Consider the following 16,634-nt stretch of genomic DNA (forward strand, 5'->3'; position numbering starts at 1 on the left):
CAAACTATCATTTAGCTGGGGACCCCCTGGAACTCCCTCAAGGACCCCTTTGGGAAGGACTTTGAGAACCACTGCCATAATATGTACAGTATACTCACACGGCCATCATGAGCCTGGGGTTCTGAGCTCTGCCGGGGACTGGGCACCAGTCCGTGACGGTGACCATACTGGTGTGGAACAGGGAGTGGATGGTGGTCCAGGAGCCTCCGGAGCGAGCCCAGATCTTCACCACCTCGCTCCGGCCCGTCGACAGCAGCAGGTGGCCCGTGGGATCCCACTTGAGGGTGCTCGTGCTCTCCTGTGATTTAGAATTTAGATTTAGTCATAGTCTTTGGAAAAAAAAACTTAATTTAGTGTTAGTCATATTTTAGTCATCTGAAATGTTCTAGTGTTTAGTTTTAGTCTAAATACTAAAATGTATTTTGGCGGGCCTTGATGGCGTCGTAATGGCTGATTTTACACTTGATCGCATACATTGAATGGCATTTTGTGGACTCACGGGGAAGGCTGACAGCACTACAGGTTGCTCTGTCTCATAGGGCTCTGCTGTGGCCAGGAGGATCTTTCCATTCGGGTAGCCCACTGCAAACGGCTTGTCTTTACTGTGCCAGGCTATACACTGAGGAGCTGGGAGTGGTCAGGAGAAGAGGCTTTCCGTTAAGTACAGGGATGGTGACAAACTTCGACCAGATCAAGTCATCACAGCCATTAAAAAACATCGTTATAATACAATTTACAATTTAGGCATTTAGCAGACGCTCTTAATCCAGAGCGATTTACAGTAAGCAAGAACAAAAAACATGGTAATACATACATCAAATACATAAAAATAGTCATCATGAGTCATACACGTGCAATGCATTCATCTCCGTACTGTATGACCTCACCTTCCTTCCTGTAGCAGTGGGTGAGCTCAGTGCCGTCCACCTGCAGCAGGTACTCATTCACTACCACCTGCAGCCAGCAGAGGGAGCCATCCAGCCTTCCTACCAGCAGGTTCTCAGCGGAGCTGCTCTTGCAGGCTCCTCCCGTCTGGCCAGTACCAAACGGTAAGGAGACCTGCTGGGTCCAACACAGTGCCGTGATGCGGGACCTGTGGGCCTCCAAATGATGGTGAGACCCTGAAGAGAAAAAACACAAGCGTCAAAATGTGGTGTTGTTTTTTTTGTTCCAATTTTGACTGCTCATTCCACTTCTATACTACTCTATCCTGTATGAGTTCTCAATCATTACACTTGTTTATACTCTATCCCAGGGGTTCCCAAACTGTGGTGCGCGAGCTCCTTCTAGGGGGTGCGTGACATGCAATTTATATCTCCATGTGGGGGGGGGGGGTTCGCCAGATAGGTCGGGAGGTAACAGGGGGTGCATGGCCAAAAAGGTTTGGGAACCGTTGCTCTATCCTGTATGAAAAGACAGACTGACCGTTGATAGCCCAGATGTTGAGAAGCTTGTTCTGGTGAGCAGCAAACAGGGTTCCTCCAGAACTCCAGAACATGGTGGACATGACATGAGCTGCTGATGTCTTATCAGCACTTACTTTTTCTGCTTGGCTGAAAAGAAGAAAAAGTATCGCTATTGTAATGTGCAACATCTAAACACTGGGGATTTTGGTTGCAGTGTTCTCCTTATAGAACATTAATTACACGTATAAATGTTCAATTACTGGGAGGCATGGTAAATGGTGCATTTATATAGCGCCTTCATCCAAGGCGCTTTACATAGACTGTGCATTACCTTCACCCATTCACATTCATACACCGATGGCGGTGGAAACCACACAAGGCACCGACCAGCACATCAGGAGCAATTAGGGGTTCAGTGTCTTGCTCAAGGACACTTTATTTATCCTGGCCAAAGCAAATTCAAGACATTATCCCGATCAATATTATAGGTGTGTTATAATCTCTCAAAACAGATTTTCAAAATGATTATACATTTTTGTGCGCGCACGCACGCGCACGCACGCACACGCGCACACGCACACACACACACACACACACACACACACACACACACACACACACACACACACACACACACACACAATGCAGCCCCAAAGGGAATCAAGCAGATGGAACCTTGTGCAGGAGAACATGGTCTGAAGTTCGGTGGTGGTCTGGCTGATGTGCCACAGTTGCACCATCTTGTCTTGAGACCATGCAGCCAGTAAGTTCTGCTCATCGTTCCACGAACAGCTCGTCACCTAAACACAACAAATCAATCCAGGCTATTACCAGAGTTTGGAGTTAAAGCAGTTGCTTTACAGACACACACGGAACCAGTGTTGATTTTGACAGCATTTTAGTTTCTAGTCATAGTCTCTTGAATAGTTTTAATTTGGTTTTAGTCACATTTTAGTCACCTGTAATGTTTTAGTGTTAGTCTAGTTTTAGTCGACTAAATATCATAAGATTTCTAAATTTTAGACGACTAAATCTACAGTTGATTTAGTCGTCTAAAATGTATTTTGGCGGGCCTTGATGTCGTCGTAATTACAGATTTTCGGATTTTTGACTAATCATCCATGCTGGCACAAACAAACGTGTCGGTTTCGTGACGGAACAGTCTACCATCCCACCAACATTAACACACTGCACCAGATACATTTCATTTCAGCCTAGCATTCCATTTCAGGCTAGCAGACACTCTTATCCAGTGTGGCTTTCAAGTGCAAGATCGGGATGAGCAGAGTAATGCTAATCAACAAACATCAAGGTAAATAGTCACATACTGATACTGTAAAGTGCCGAGAGAACAATATAGAAAAGAAACTAGGATGAAAGCTGAAACAAAAATGAACATAGCATCTACTACTCGAAACAACATGCTATCTACTGTAAATAACATTACTTAATTCAGTACGCATCAGTCACTGTATTTGTAATCAAAATGTACACGGAATTGTAACAATAGAGCTATTGCCTTTTTGCCTTTTACAAACGGTCGATTTTGGAATAAAGTATTTTCCTACATTAAATAATCAATAATCTTTGGAGCCAGAGCTCTATCTCTATCTGTCAACAAAGCCTGCAGTATGCACTGGGAAAATGTTCATGCCATGACTATTTCAACAAACCAAATACAGGCAAATGTTTATCAGCCCCAAGAAAGAGGGACCTACCGCATCAATCAACTATGTTAACGACATTATCACTGGACTGGGACAGAAGTGCATGGTAAGTACACATACTGTAGCAGTAGCAGCAGTTAATAAATAGACAAAATACACAATGGTACAGTACGTTGCTCCATGAGTGTTGAATTTGAACCGACGACCTAAAATCCTCAAGAAAACGACACCTCACCCTGCCATGGTGTCCCTCCAGTTTCTTCAGAGGACATTTCCGCAGGTCTCCTGCTACGTCACTGTAGGTCTGGGGCCGAGAAGGATTGTCTCTTTCGGAGGCGGCCAGGGCCTGCACCAGCTGCTGGGCCGCCCACTGACGGTGCTTACTGGTCAGCCGTGCAGAGAGCGTGCATGCTGCCAGCGCGTTGGCCAGCTCCAGCGGACCCACTCTGGCTCCCATGGGTGACGGGGGAGGAGGAGGCATCCCACAGACACCTGGATCTATGAAACACGACCAGAGGGTTATACAGTGCGACTACAGCTACAGGTAGTTCATAATGGTTACTTCCAGCAGTCAAAAGTCATATAGCCAATCAATAAAAAGGGAAACAATATCCGATTGTCAGGCATTCTTTCATCCTACCCCCTTCAGCTTCTATAAATCAAGGCTTTCCTCATAATATTTGAATAAATGTAAACGAAGACTAAATAAAAACTAAAAAAAAAAAGTCCATTCCTAAAATAAAAAATACTTGTGCAATTGTGCACTCATAAAACTAACAGTTAATTGATAAAAAAAGAATGGAATCTATTTTAACAAAGTAATCTACAAGCTCTCAACATGTCGCAGCACATTGTGAGCTTGTACAGTACATCAGCTATTTTAACTATTTGTGTGTGACACCATTGTACGACAAAGTAAAACATAGGGAAAAAGTGGTTAATTAGATTAATCAATGAAGTCAATAAAAATAAAACAATTCGTTATTATCGTTATTATCGTTATTATCGTTATTATCGTTATTATCGTACACATTAATTTGAAGAAAAAAAAACGGCGTTTCTTGATTATTCAATCGAAAACGCTATCGTATCGCAGGAGTAATCACGAGGAAAATAATCCATCGTTTCAGCCGAAAGGGCCTTTCAAGCGTGAAGCGATTTAACACGCCTACAGTTGGGTGCCACCGATATTGTCCCTTATCATTTGACCCATTTAGGCCTGACCTCAAAATTTTAAAAAATCCTTCTAAATCCTCCAGTTTTCTGAAATAAATATTTTCACGATTTTTCAAAAATAGCAGACCTACAAGCTCGTAGCGCGCCACTCGGTGGCGCGCTATGAGCTTGTAGATCTGCTATTTTTCAATAGCTAAATTATAACATGTTTAAAACACCAAAAGGGGTTCCCGCCCCCAAAATGGGTTAACTGTCCTTTTGCGCAGATCACGCAAACCTCAGCAAAAAGAAAAGGACAATATCGATGGCCTCCAACTGTATAGTTCATTTTCAACGAGACCTGCGTTTATTATTGAAACTGAAAGTGCCTTTCTTCATGAGGTGGCCTCTTACCCTTGGCCTCATGGTCAGTCCTGTCTGGGGTGTAGCGGTAGGGAGTGACCTTCTCTGTAAGCAGCGCCACCAGGTTCTGAGTGACCAGGAAGGTAGAAGTGGTTTGGTCCTTGTAGTCTTTGTGCGGTGTCCCCTGTAGTCCAGCTTTTAGACTGGAGCTCAAGCGACCTCTCTGCTGAGGGTCGCCGATTGCCCCAATGTTCATCCCAGTGGCCGCCGCCATCAGGTCCTACAGGAAGTAACCATGCCTCAGTTTCATCTCTTGTAGTTGTCATCCGACAGTTAATAAGAGTCATTCTAAATGGGTCACCAATAATCCATATGGCACATCATTATTTTTTATGCAATTGCCTACAGGGCTTAAAGCAAAAAGAAAATCCCAAGACTGAAAATGATTTTTTGCAAATCTGCACTGATCTCATTAAATGACCCCTATGAAATCCTCAGGACTGAAATCCGTCCCCAGGACTGAGAACTTTAAGCCCTGTGCCTATTGTAGCACTTTGAGATTTTCACAAATGTAAAAGGTATTTAAAAAAATCGATCAAGTTGGTGCCTTGCATGGTTTCCTCTGCCGTCAGTGTATGTGTGAATGGGTGATGGGTAATGCACATTGTAAGACACTTTGGATAAAGACGCTATATAATCACACCATTTAACTTTGTAACAGTGGATAATATTCTTTTAAAAGTAGATTAATTAAAAAAATATATATATATTTGCATAGAAATATGGGTATTCCATCATTTCCATTACATTCCAGAACATGAGTCTGACCTGAGTGCAGATGTCCATCAATTCTCTATAAGCAGTAGAATTCTGAGACACCAGGCTGCCGATGGCTGAACTGAGGAAGCTGATGATTGTGGAGCTGCTGTGGTCTACAGACAGGCTCCGTACACTCTGCTCCTTACAGCCCTGATTATCCATGCTGGTATGGGTCCGTCCGGCCACTGCAAGGCACATCAATCGCACTAGGATCCGAATATCTGCCAGACCCAAAGCCTCCAGCCCACTGGTTTGACTAGATGCTGATGCACTGGCGTAGGGAGATGGAAAAAACTATTGAGATCATATCAAAAGGATAATTCTCAACTTTAACCCATTTAGGCCTGACCTCAAAATTAAAAAAAAAAATCTTCTAAATCCTCCAGTTTTCTGAAATAAATATTTTCACGATTTTTCAAAAATAGCAGACCTACAAGCTCGTAGCGCGCCACTCGGTGGCGCGCTATGAGCTTGTAGATCTGCTATTTTTCAATAGCTAAATTATAACATAATAATGTTTAAAACACCAAAAGGGGTTCCCGCCCAGAATGGGTTAAGATAGTAAAACAAAGTAGCGGTATTATACGGTAAACTGCTCCAAATTACCTGGAAGCCGTTTGAGATAGTGCTTTCATGACCATGCTGTAAGCTAGCAGTATCTGTGCTGTGGATGTGACTCTCTTCAAAGCCTTCAGTCTGTCCTGGAAGTCTTTCAGAGATGCGGCCTGCTCCCCTAAGCTTGGAGGAGAGCCCTTCTGCTCAGTGCCTGGACAAGGAGCAAAACACACCTTACCACAATGTTCAACAACATAGATTAATTGATTGATTGAATACTTAATTAACAGTTTGCAAAGACAAGCACCGGGAATTAGAATTCAATACAAGCACTCACATGATTTAACCCTAGCGTCCCTAATCTGGAGCAACGATTTAGCCGAGTACAGAGCCCTGGTGGACTACTACTGTACGTGTATGTGGTCTCACCAAAAGAATAACAGTAATAACTAGCATAATCGCATCATCACTGTCAGGTGGAAACCTTGTATGGCGTTCCAATGGATCCAATGTAGTTATTATTTTGTCATAAGCTCTTCTTAACCCATTTTGGGAGGGAACCCCTTTTGGTGTTAGCATTATGTTATGCTTTAGCTATTGAAAAATAGAAGATCTACAAGCACATAGTGTGCCACCGAGTGGCGCGCTACGAGCTTGTAGGTCTGCTATTTTTGAAAAATCGAAGAACCACCGACATAGAAACATAGCTTTTTCAGAAAACTGTCAAGATGTAGAAGACATTTTTAGAATCTGATCTCAGGTCAAAATGGGCTAAATAGGTTCGACGCGACGGCAGATCAGCTATTGTCGTTACTTTTGCACAACATTGTTATATAACGAAGTAGGACATACATTTACGGTAAACAATACCCATAAAACGTTCCTGTCAGGCACGGGGGTTTGTGCCTGACAGCAGGCAGCAATAAGCATCCGGTACCTTTAGGAACCAGTGCTCTGGTGTGATTATCTGTGGAGCTGTGGTGGACCAGAGCTCCCAGGGGGTCTGGCTCTGTGAAAGGGATGGGATCTGGAATCTGCTTCTTTTCAGTCAGCCCTAACGGTCTTAGCAAGACGCCAAAGTCTTCCAGTCCTGTAAGCTTGTCTGTGTCACTGTCATCTTGCTGACCCATCTCCCAGTCATCTGAGGTGAAAAGGGGAGAGGGGAAAAAAACACATTATTTATTAGCTTAAATTACAGATGCAATTCACAGAAAATATCATATTGAAACCGATATTTAGAACTAATAATAACCGGTCATGTAACACCATTACGTTGTTATTCCTTTCTAGTCGGAGTGTCATTTTAGTTGTTGCTAGTGTATACATTATAGCAACATGAATTATTAATTTTTTTTAGAATGGGGTCGAAATGGGTTAATCTTCAACAATCAAGAAGCAGGGTTGTCACCACACGCTGCAATGCGACACATTGTGAGCTTGTAGATCTGCTACTTTCACCTTTCTTTTAATATAATGGTTCATTAATAATCATGGCAAGTTTGAAATAATCGTTATATTGATTAGAAGTCATACATTTTTGCCCAGCCCGACTACATTCACATTTCAATATAGAGCGGGATGAAATGAGGATTCCTTACCATCAGAGGTGCTGTCCAATTGGCCAATCAAATCATACGTTAGACCTTTCATCCTAAGGAAGAGGAAGCACAGAATATATATATATATATTTTAAATCACACCCGTGTGAACTGAGTGGTGCAACTCCATGTGGGGGCCCCCGGTGGGTCCCTGGAACTTCCAGACTCACAGGCCCAGGGTGCCAGCTCGGATCCGGCGAGCCGTCCCGTGTCCGAAACAGTCGAGAAATTACAGAGTTACTGTGTGGGGGAATTAGCATTTAGCAGACAACTCTCTCTCTCTCTCTCTCTCTCTCTCTCTCTAGCAGGCAACAGTGCAACACTATCTCTCTCTCTCTCTCTGTTTCTAGCACAACAGCACCCCTACTGGTACTCTAAACATAGTCACATAGGTTAGGACATAGGGATATTGCTGTTCCTTGGAGTGGTTGCACCACTCAAAAATGCAAAAATCACAATGACAGCTTCCAAACGAACCCAAATTGCAATCACTGTATAGGACCTTAAAATACGTTCTGGATTGCAGTTTCTCTTTTGTCTGTACCTATCATGTTTGGAGCTCAGCTCCTCCAGGTTGGCAGCGAGGTACATTTCCCTACAGGAGTTGCAGAGGAGATAGAAGGGGAAGCTGGAGCCACAGTCGCCTCTGAACCAGACGTCCACGTAGGCCCCGGTGCTGTCGTAACCCCGACGGGCCGTGGTCTGCCCGCAGCCTGGGTGCTGGCGCTTCATGTGGTTGCTGAACTGCAGGGTGAGGGTGCTGCACAGCTCACATTTCACCACCTGGTTCTGCTCTTCCCCACCCTAAAGAGAAGAGGAGAGAGAAGAAGACAATTTACAATTTACAATTCAGCAGACGCTCATAATCCAGAGCGATTTACAAAGAAGAAGAAGAAAGCTGAAGCTAAAGTATTTTGGCGGGCATTGGTGCCATCGTAATGAAAGCGCAACGCGCTGTGAGCTTGTAGATTGGCTATTTTCAGCATGAAATGAAATTAAATGATTACTATATTTACCCAGGGTATCTGGGCTAAGCTCAAGAACTTGTTTCCAGCCAGGCCCTGCTCATAGAACATTTCATCATAGTGGTTCAATGCCTTGTTCAAGGGCACTTCAGCGGTGGTCATTTTAACGTGTCGGACCGCTGATTCGAACTGGCGACCTTCCGGTATCAAGACCGCTCCACAATCCGTTCGGCCACCGCTGCCACGCGCATGCAACCACGTCTAAAAGGACTCGTCTTTTACTTATACTGGATCTCTTGTCCACTAGTCCCATCCTAACATTTTAGTCTAGTTTTTATTTGTTGATGAAATTGTCAATATACTTAGTCTAATAGTTTTAGTCATCATAGCTTAGTTTTCATTTAGTTTACATTTAGTTTTCGTCAGTGAAAAAAATCACACCCGTGTGAACTGAGTGGTGTAAGGTCTTATATAGCCTGATCAGCTGTGGTCTGATGTAATGTCTGACGTAATGAAATCACACCCGGGTGAACTGGGTGACCGTAGCAACCATGCTAATTTTTTCTGCAGACAGACAGACAGACTAACAAAGCCAGTTGTAGGAGTGGTTTACACCACTCAAAAAGGTAGTCGACAAACATTTTTCGTCATAGTCGACAAAATCAACACTGGTGTCAGTGTGCCACTGTACGTCACCTCCACCATCTGGAGTGTCTCTCTCTCCCCTCCAGAGTCTCTCTCTCTCACCTCCACCATCTGGAGTGTCTCTCTCTCCCCTCCAGAGTGTCTCTCTCTCACCTCCACCATCTGGAGTGTCTCTCTCTCCAGGCTGAAGAAGGCTGGCGTGAGCAGCTCCTCGTAGGGCTCCTCGTGGTACGCGTCATCAAAGTCGTCCATGTAGCCCAGTTCCGACTCCTCCTCTACCGAGTAGGGGTGGAACTCCAGCTGCTCGGGCCAATCAGAGACCCCGATGTCTGGATGGTACAGCTGTGGGAGAGGGTTTGGTGACGGGGACGGCAATTCTGAAACGGAAGGTAGAGCACATATTGTTGCTGTCAGGCAGAAAGCTTGTATGTCCAAAAGGTTTACTTTACAGAAAATGGAGGGAAAAAAGCCTGCATTAAATGGACCCAATGTTATTAGTCACAAGCTCTTGTTAACCCATTTTGGGCGGGAACCCATTTTGGTGTTAGCATTATGTTATGCTTTAGCTATTGAAAAATAGCAGATCTACAAGCTCATAGCGCGCCACCGAGTGGTGCGCTACGAGCTTGTAGGTCTGCTATTTTTTTTTAATCGAAGAACCACTGACATAGAAACATAGCTTTTTCAGGAAACTGTCAGGATCTAGAATACATTTTTAGAATCTGATCTCAGGTCAAAATGGGTTAATACATTTCTTTGGTCATGTATAAAATCCCCCAACTACAGTAGGTTGTCTTTATACAGCAACAAACTATTCTATGGGAGGTTACTCTAAACTAAAGCACAATGACAGATTACCAAATACATGGAAGGTATGGTCCCGCACACCATTCTTTAGGTAAAGGAATTAATTACTTTATTGAAAAGAAGACAACGTTTCGATCTCACAGGATCTTCATCAGGTCAGTATAGTATACTCACGGGATAGTATACTCGCACGTAATTCCTTTACCTAAACAATGGTGTGCGGGACATACCTCCTTCCATGATTGCCTTTTTGGCCCTGCACCCACTGTCGAGGTGTGTGTAAATAGGTATATGAGATGACCAAATAGAAACATATTGGGGGATAGCTTTCAAACACTGAGCAACTAGGTGTAGTGTAAAAACAAACTGTAAGAAAAAAAATTGAGGAAAAAAACCCCCTAATTTAGCATGTACACTTCCATTGTGCCACTAGGCTGTACTTTCACCTGTCCTCCTGAAGGGGGTCCTCTGACCCAGGCCCGAGCGTCGACGTCGTGCTGGAGGGGGTCTGTTCCTGGTCAAGTGGACATCAAGGAAGTTCTCCCTCTCGACCAATTCAAACCCAGGCAGCATGCTGCAAAACAAGATGGATTCTGGTTGAGACATTACAAATCCTACACGGGTTGTGCTCATAACCACGCCCCGATTCTGTGGCCAACGCGGAAGTGCCTCTCGCCTGCAACAACTGCGGACGAGACCTTAACCCATTCTGGGCGGGAACCCCTTTTGGTGTTAGCATTATGTTATGCTTTAGCTATTGAAAAATAGCAGATCTACAAGCTCATAGCGCGCCATCGAGTGGCGCGCTACGAGCTTGTAGGTCTTCTATTTTTGAAAAATCGAAGAACGACTGACATAGAAACATAGCTTTTTCAGAAAGCTGTCAGGATGTAGAAGACATTTTTAGAATCTGATCTCAGGTAAAAAAGGGTTAAATATATAACTCTATGGACTAGACTGCGACGGAGGCCAGCCGTCTCAAGCTAACTTGAGCCACGTGAGACACCATGCACCGAGCGAGCTAAAGCGAGCGAGCGAGTTGCCGTGTCGAACGTTGCCTTGTTCGCTTAGCCGACTCAGGGCCGGTCGAGTTGCGACCCGATAGGCAGAGAATAGTAAATCATGTTCTGGCGAGAGTGTTTGCAGCGAGTGCCACTCAAAGTGGCTACTGGCCAATCACAGCGCATTCTTGCACAACCTGTGTGGCATTCTGGTTACCTCTGGTATCTCCTGGTTACACCTGGGTTATCAATGTGGGATCGAGGGAGCCCACCCCCACCCCAGGGGTCCTTGATGGAGTTGAAGGGCATCCCCAGCTAAATGACTGAGTTAGGAACCAAATGAAATGCACCCTTACAGGTGTGTAACTCTGAGACCCTTCATTGCATTTGGTTCAATTTACAGTATATACTCTCAGCGTTAAATTAATGCTTTTAAGGTGTAGACAGGGGTCCCAGAGATCAAATCTTATCAAACTGAGGGTCCAAGAAATTATAAAGGTTATAAAGGTCAACGTCTGGTCCAGGGCCCACCAGGGGTCCACAAATGGACCCTTACAGGTGTACAACCATTTGTACACTCTCAAGTTACACTGTAGATTGGGGTCCCAGAGATAACCCATGTACACTCTCTCTGTTACACATCCGTAACAAAGGTCCATTTTGGACCGCTGGTGTTCCCCAGACCCGATGTTGAGAACCAGTGTCCTACACACCAGCGAAAACGACATGTCCAGTGTGAGCGGCTGACCTTTCAATGGGTTCACTGGTGGGGGCCTCTGGGCACTGCACCGTCTCCGGCCCGTCAGGAGAAGGGGTGTCGGCGGCGCTGCCCAGTCTCTGTGACCCGACTGGCTGGCGCTCCTCCGTCAGCGGGTGCTCCAGCATCCAGCTGGCCAGCAGCTCGATGGCCCGAGAGTCCACCTCGCCTTCCACCTCTGGGAAGGTCCAACGGGAGACGTGAAGTGTCAAGAGTTTTTAGTACTTTAGCCACCTAAACCCCTATTCTGTGGGTAACGTTGGCCAAAAATAGCAACGGTACGGTTGCAACTCAGGTCTGTTTCACCAAGAATAGACTTAGGAAACTGGACCCGAGTTGGCTCTGTACACCAAAACTCTGCCAAAGATTTCACAACATGTCGCTTTGTGATGCATTCGTTCCCGCCATAGACTGTGGGGTTCCCCCCCATATTTGGCTATTCAAAAATAGCAGATATACTAGCTCATAGTGTGTCAATTCATCAGCTCGTAGATGCAGGCCAAATGCATAACATTTGGGGGTCCTTGACATGAAACAGTTTGAGCAGCACCACTGATATAGCAACATAACGTTAATTTCAGAAGATTTAAAAGACATTTTGTAGAAACAGCATCAGGTCTTAACCCATTTTGGGCGGGAACCCTGTGTTTTAAACATTATGTTATAATTTAGCTATTGAAAAATAGCAGATCTACAAGCTCATAGCGCGCCACCGAGTGGCGCGCTACGAGCTTGTAGGTCTGCTATTTTTGAAAAATCGTGAAAATAATTATTTAAGAAAACTGGAGGATTTAGAAGATTTTTTTTTTATGTCAGGCCTAAATGGGTTTATGGTTTCAAAGCACTGAAGGTAGACGCAGACGGCAGTACCTGCTGCCTCCATGGCCCTGTAGATGTGTCTCATAGAGAAGCCCATTTCCAGCAGCCGACTGGCGACAAACATCTGAGCCCGCTCTGGTGGTCGAGAAGAAGGGAAAGGAATAGAAGAAACACAACAACACAAAAACAATCCCACACATCCATCATTTAACAGTTGCCTTCTTAAGTTCCATCGGCAGAGATCCGAGGACAATAATTAAATAGTCATCGACTCCTTCCAATTGTTGTCAAATATTGCGTTGTACATTTTTAAATGAAGAGCTACTTCATCTCAAGCGCAGTCAAATTAACCCCTTAGGAATCACTTGATTGATTAATGAATTCATATCAACACCAACACAAACTGTGACAGCAGTGCATGCATTTGTTCCACATCAACATGTTCACTGGTAGAGCAAACTAACATGCTGTATTTCAGCACCAACTCACACACGTGAGCAAACAAACATTAATCAGACCATGCAACACACAGACAGACTGTTACGATCGAGCAATTGTTCATGTATTTTTTTGAGCTGCAGGACTGGATTTGAAATGAAACCCATTTAGGCCTGACATAAAAAAAAAATCTTCTAAATCCTCCAGTTTTCTTAAATAATTATTTTCACGATTTTTCAAAAATAGCAGACCTACAAGCTCGTAGCGCGCCACTCGGTGGCGCGCTATGAGCTTGTAGATCTGCTATTTTTCAATAGCTAATGATACCTAGTACAAATAGTTAATGTTATTTAAAGCCAAACTGACCGCCAGTCCCTTTGCATCGACTCCCCTGGATATCAGCAAGACTTTAACCACTTAAAGGAGAACTTCACCCGTTATCTTCATATAATTGGTCAGCACTAATGCTTATGTCATACTCATAAGACGGCACAATTTATGTCTACTCTCTCTGCATCTCATTGGTGGGCTATGGACACTTCAGAAACCTGACTACCAGTGAGCACTACTAGTGAGGACCAATTATGTGAAGATAGGTTGAAAATGGGTGAAATGGTCCTTTAAGCCAATTATATTTTCTAGTTGTTGTTGTTTTTTTGGAAATGTTTGGAAACGTTCGCCTATAATAACATACCCAATATAGGAACAGCAGGTTGAATATTGATTAACCTTTATACAACTCTTCGCTTATAATGCGCGGTTCTAAACCCCATTACAGCAATTAGCTGGTTACGTTCGCTACGCTTGTAATATTCGTCTCTCTGTATCATCAGAGTTTCCAGTACAGTAGAGCAGTGGTTCTCAAAGTGGGGCCTGGCGGGACCCGCCCAGGGGTCCGTGAGGGGTTTCCCCCCCCCCCCCCAAAGAAAAGTGTTAATTAATATAGCATCAAAATCTGTTTAACCCATTTTGGGCGGGAACCCCTTTTGGTGTTTATTTAATTAATTTAGCTATTGAAAAATAGCAGATCTACAAGCTCATAGCACGCCACCGAGTGGCGCGCTACGAGCTTGTAGGTCTGCTATTTTAGAAAAATCGTGAAAATGTGGCGCAAATTTGGAAAATATTTTTCAGAACGAAAACTTTTAACTCATATCTTTGCTTCTGGGAGGTCCCTGGAACAACATATTTTCAGATGGGGGTCGGCGGCCAAATACAGATAATTCTGGGGGTCCTTGACATGAAATTGTTGAGCGCCAATGACATAGAAACATGAGGTTTTTCAGAAAACTTTCATAATTTAGAAGACATTTGTAGAATCGTTCCCAGGTCAAAATGGGTTAACCACTTTGACGCCCATCTTCTTCTTTTCCTTTTCGGCTGTTCCCTTCAGGGGTCGCCGCAGCGAATCATCTGCCTCCTCTTCTTTAGCCCATTTTGGGCGGGAACCCCTTTTGGTGTTAGCATTATGTTATGCTTTAGCTATTGAAAAATAGCAGATCTACAAGCTCATAGCGCGCCACCGAGTGGCGCGCTACGAGCTCGTAGGTCTGCTATTTTTGAAAAATCGAAGAACCACTGACATAGATGTTTCTATGTCAGTGGTTCTTCGATTTTTCAAAAGCTTTTTCAGAAAACTGTCAGGATGCAGAAGACATTTTTTAGAATCTGATCTCAGGTCAAAATGTGTTAACCCTATATACATCAGGTCATGTCGTGCACTACATTTTCTCAGATGGGGGGGGGGGGGGGGGGGGGTCTGCGGCCACGTTTGAGAACCAGTGCAGTAGTGGTCTGTGATGTGTTCCTTACCCAGGCTGCTTCTGGCCAACGTGCTGCTAGGGCCAGGCTCCAGGAAGCTGGTCTGCTGCTCTGTGAAGGCCTCACAGGAGGCAGAGCTGGCCAGGCTGAAGCAAGGGTGGTGCATGGGGGAAGTGTTTACCAAGCCGGCAAGCGAAGGGAACCGAACTAGCACCATCTGCCTGGAGGGGAGCCAAGGACACATACCATAACATGCAATGTGTTGCGCGGAACGGAAGCTAACGGCAGTCATATTTGAATGGCTCAACCATGTGTTGTGTGCTCGAGGTCGACGTTCAACACATGCGTCACAAAAATTAACAAACCACGGTTCCTCTTGTTGAAAAAGTGAAGTGTACAACGATTGTCAAATCAGTATGTTTTTGATGCCACGTGTTCAAATCGCTTTAATTCCATTAATCAATAGTATCGAAAGGAGTAACGCTATTTAAAAAGAAAAAGATTTACAATCAGATTTTCAAAAGAAGGCTGCACACCTCAACATAATTATTTGAAATGTATACAAATTTTATACCACCAAATTTTATCATGGAATTTCTTTCATGTAGCAAAGAAAGAGCAAAACAAAAACAATCCTATTTTGTATGCATAGCACTTTTTTCCCCTTTTTCACGTGGTATTGAAAAAGGTATCGAGTATAATTTTTTATTGTTGTATAAAGTTTCAAATTCTGGTATTGTGACAACCCTAAATTGTACCGCAGATATGTTGCCAGTGTTGACTGAACCCTTTTCTCAAGCCAAGGTGCAAATACGGTTCTGTTCTTTGGAGCGGGGGTGGAAGATACAAAAACTAGTTCAAACGTTCTCAAAGTAAGGGAAAACTATTTGTCATACTGAGCCGACCGATGGAGAGGCTAAAGCCTAATTTATATTGTGGGTGTCTGCTATATTTAAGTAAGTGTGTTGGCCGACCTGGCCCAACCAACGTTTTGCGGACACCAAGCCCAGCTGAGGTCTGTTTAACCTTCCACAAACATGGCAGCCAAATGTCTTCATTCATAAAAACAAGTAGCATCATCACCAATGGCGGAAAGCATCCGCTTGATAAGTGTCAAATGTTCTGCGCGATATGTCACATGATACTTTGTCTTTACCAAAAGAATGGCGTGCGGGCCCTACCTCCTTCCATAATTGCCTTATTGGCCCTGCACCCACTGTCGAGGTGCGTGGAAATAGGTATGCTCTGACATGATACTTTGTTGCCAGAGCCCAAATAGGCTTTAATGAGCACTTGGCGCACAACACTGCACTCCCCTTTCGTTGTGCTGAACTGCGATGTTTTGTGTGAAGGCCTACACATGTTTCCTTTGGCTGGCACAGGGATCAGTTGGTTAGCTTACAGCAGGCATGGGCAGATCGAGCTGGATGCTGGGTTAAACAAAGCACAGTCGGAATCTTTCACACGCCCACACCACCTTCAACCTAACTCACCCATCCGCTGGGCCTCAGGTGAACTGCTGCTACTGACAGACAGAGATCTGTTGCAATCAGTAACAATTAACGCCATGGCCTACAACTATGTTTGTATCTCACTGATCCTATAAGAACATCTAGAACATTTCTGTATTTTCAGTTAACCGAGGTTTTAATTCTCATCCATACGGAGCCAAATCTGTAGGGGTGAAACAGTTTAATCCAACTAATGAATTGTAATTGATTTTTTTCTTATCTTCACAGACGGCAAAAGTAGTAGTTCTAAAAGCTCTGAGGCATGAGACTGATACATTTTAAACGTTTCACATTGATTTGGTGGTCTATAAAAAAAAAAGAAACAAAAGAAAAACATAGGCTTACTTCTCAATACATTTCAAAAGCC

At 44.1% G+C, this 16,634-nt stretch overlaps 1 protein-coding gene across 8 annotated transcripts in view; it reads right to left on the minus strand.

Moving 5' to 3' along the window:
* The window catches only part of LOC306940033 (putative E3 ubiquitin-protein ligase HERC1), an 84,248-nt gene that overhangs the window by 23,271 nt on the left and 44,343 nt on the right, over positions 1 to 16,634 (minus strand). For 5 of the 8 annotated variants that reach the window (XM_079524938.1, XM_079524944.1, XM_079524939.1 and 2 more), the window contains exons 43-59: positions 14,808 to 14,977; positions 12,609 to 12,692; positions 11,730 to 11,916; positions 10,427 to 10,554; positions 9,327 to 9,550; positions 8,108 to 8,367; positions 7,564 to 7,616; positions 6,903 to 7,106; positions 6,017 to 6,176; positions 5,420 to 5,681; positions 4,643 to 4,871; positions 3,309 to 3,571; positions 2,082 to 2,206; positions 1,426 to 1,553; positions 888 to 1,121; positions 500 to 627; positions 99 to 298 (exon numbers count right to left, since the gene is read on the minus strand). In XM_079524938.1, the coding sequence (XP_079381064.1) occupies positions 99 to 298; positions 500 to 627; positions 888 to 1,121; positions 1,426 to 1,553; positions 2,082 to 2,206; positions 3,309 to 3,571; positions 4,643 to 4,871; positions 5,420 to 5,681; positions 6,017 to 6,176; positions 6,903 to 7,106; positions 7,564 to 7,616; positions 8,108 to 8,367; positions 9,327 to 9,550; positions 10,427 to 10,554; positions 11,730 to 11,916; positions 12,609 to 12,692; positions 14,808 to 14,977 (3,039 nt within the window). Of the gene's footprint in view, positions 1 to 98; positions 299 to 499; positions 628 to 887; positions 1,122 to 1,425; positions 1,554 to 2,081; positions 2,207 to 3,308; positions 3,572 to 4,642; positions 4,872 to 5,419; positions 5,682 to 6,016; positions 6,177 to 6,902; positions 7,107 to 7,563; positions 7,617 to 8,107; positions 8,368 to 9,326; positions 9,551 to 10,426; positions 10,555 to 11,729; positions 11,917 to 12,608; positions 12,693 to 14,807; positions 14,978 to 16,249; positions 16,297 to 16,634 lie in introns of all 8 variants that reach the window. The other 3 variants (XM_079524943.1, XM_079524942.1, XM_079524941.1) reach the window with 3 other exon arrangements.

The sequence above is a fragment of the Electrona antarctica genome (genome assembly GCF_951216825.1).
Source record: "Electrona antarctica genome assembly, chromosome: 16".
In the NCBI taxonomy this organism is placed as follows: Eukaryota; Metazoa; Chordata; class Actinopteri; order Myctophiformes; family Myctophidae; genus Electrona; species Electrona antarctica.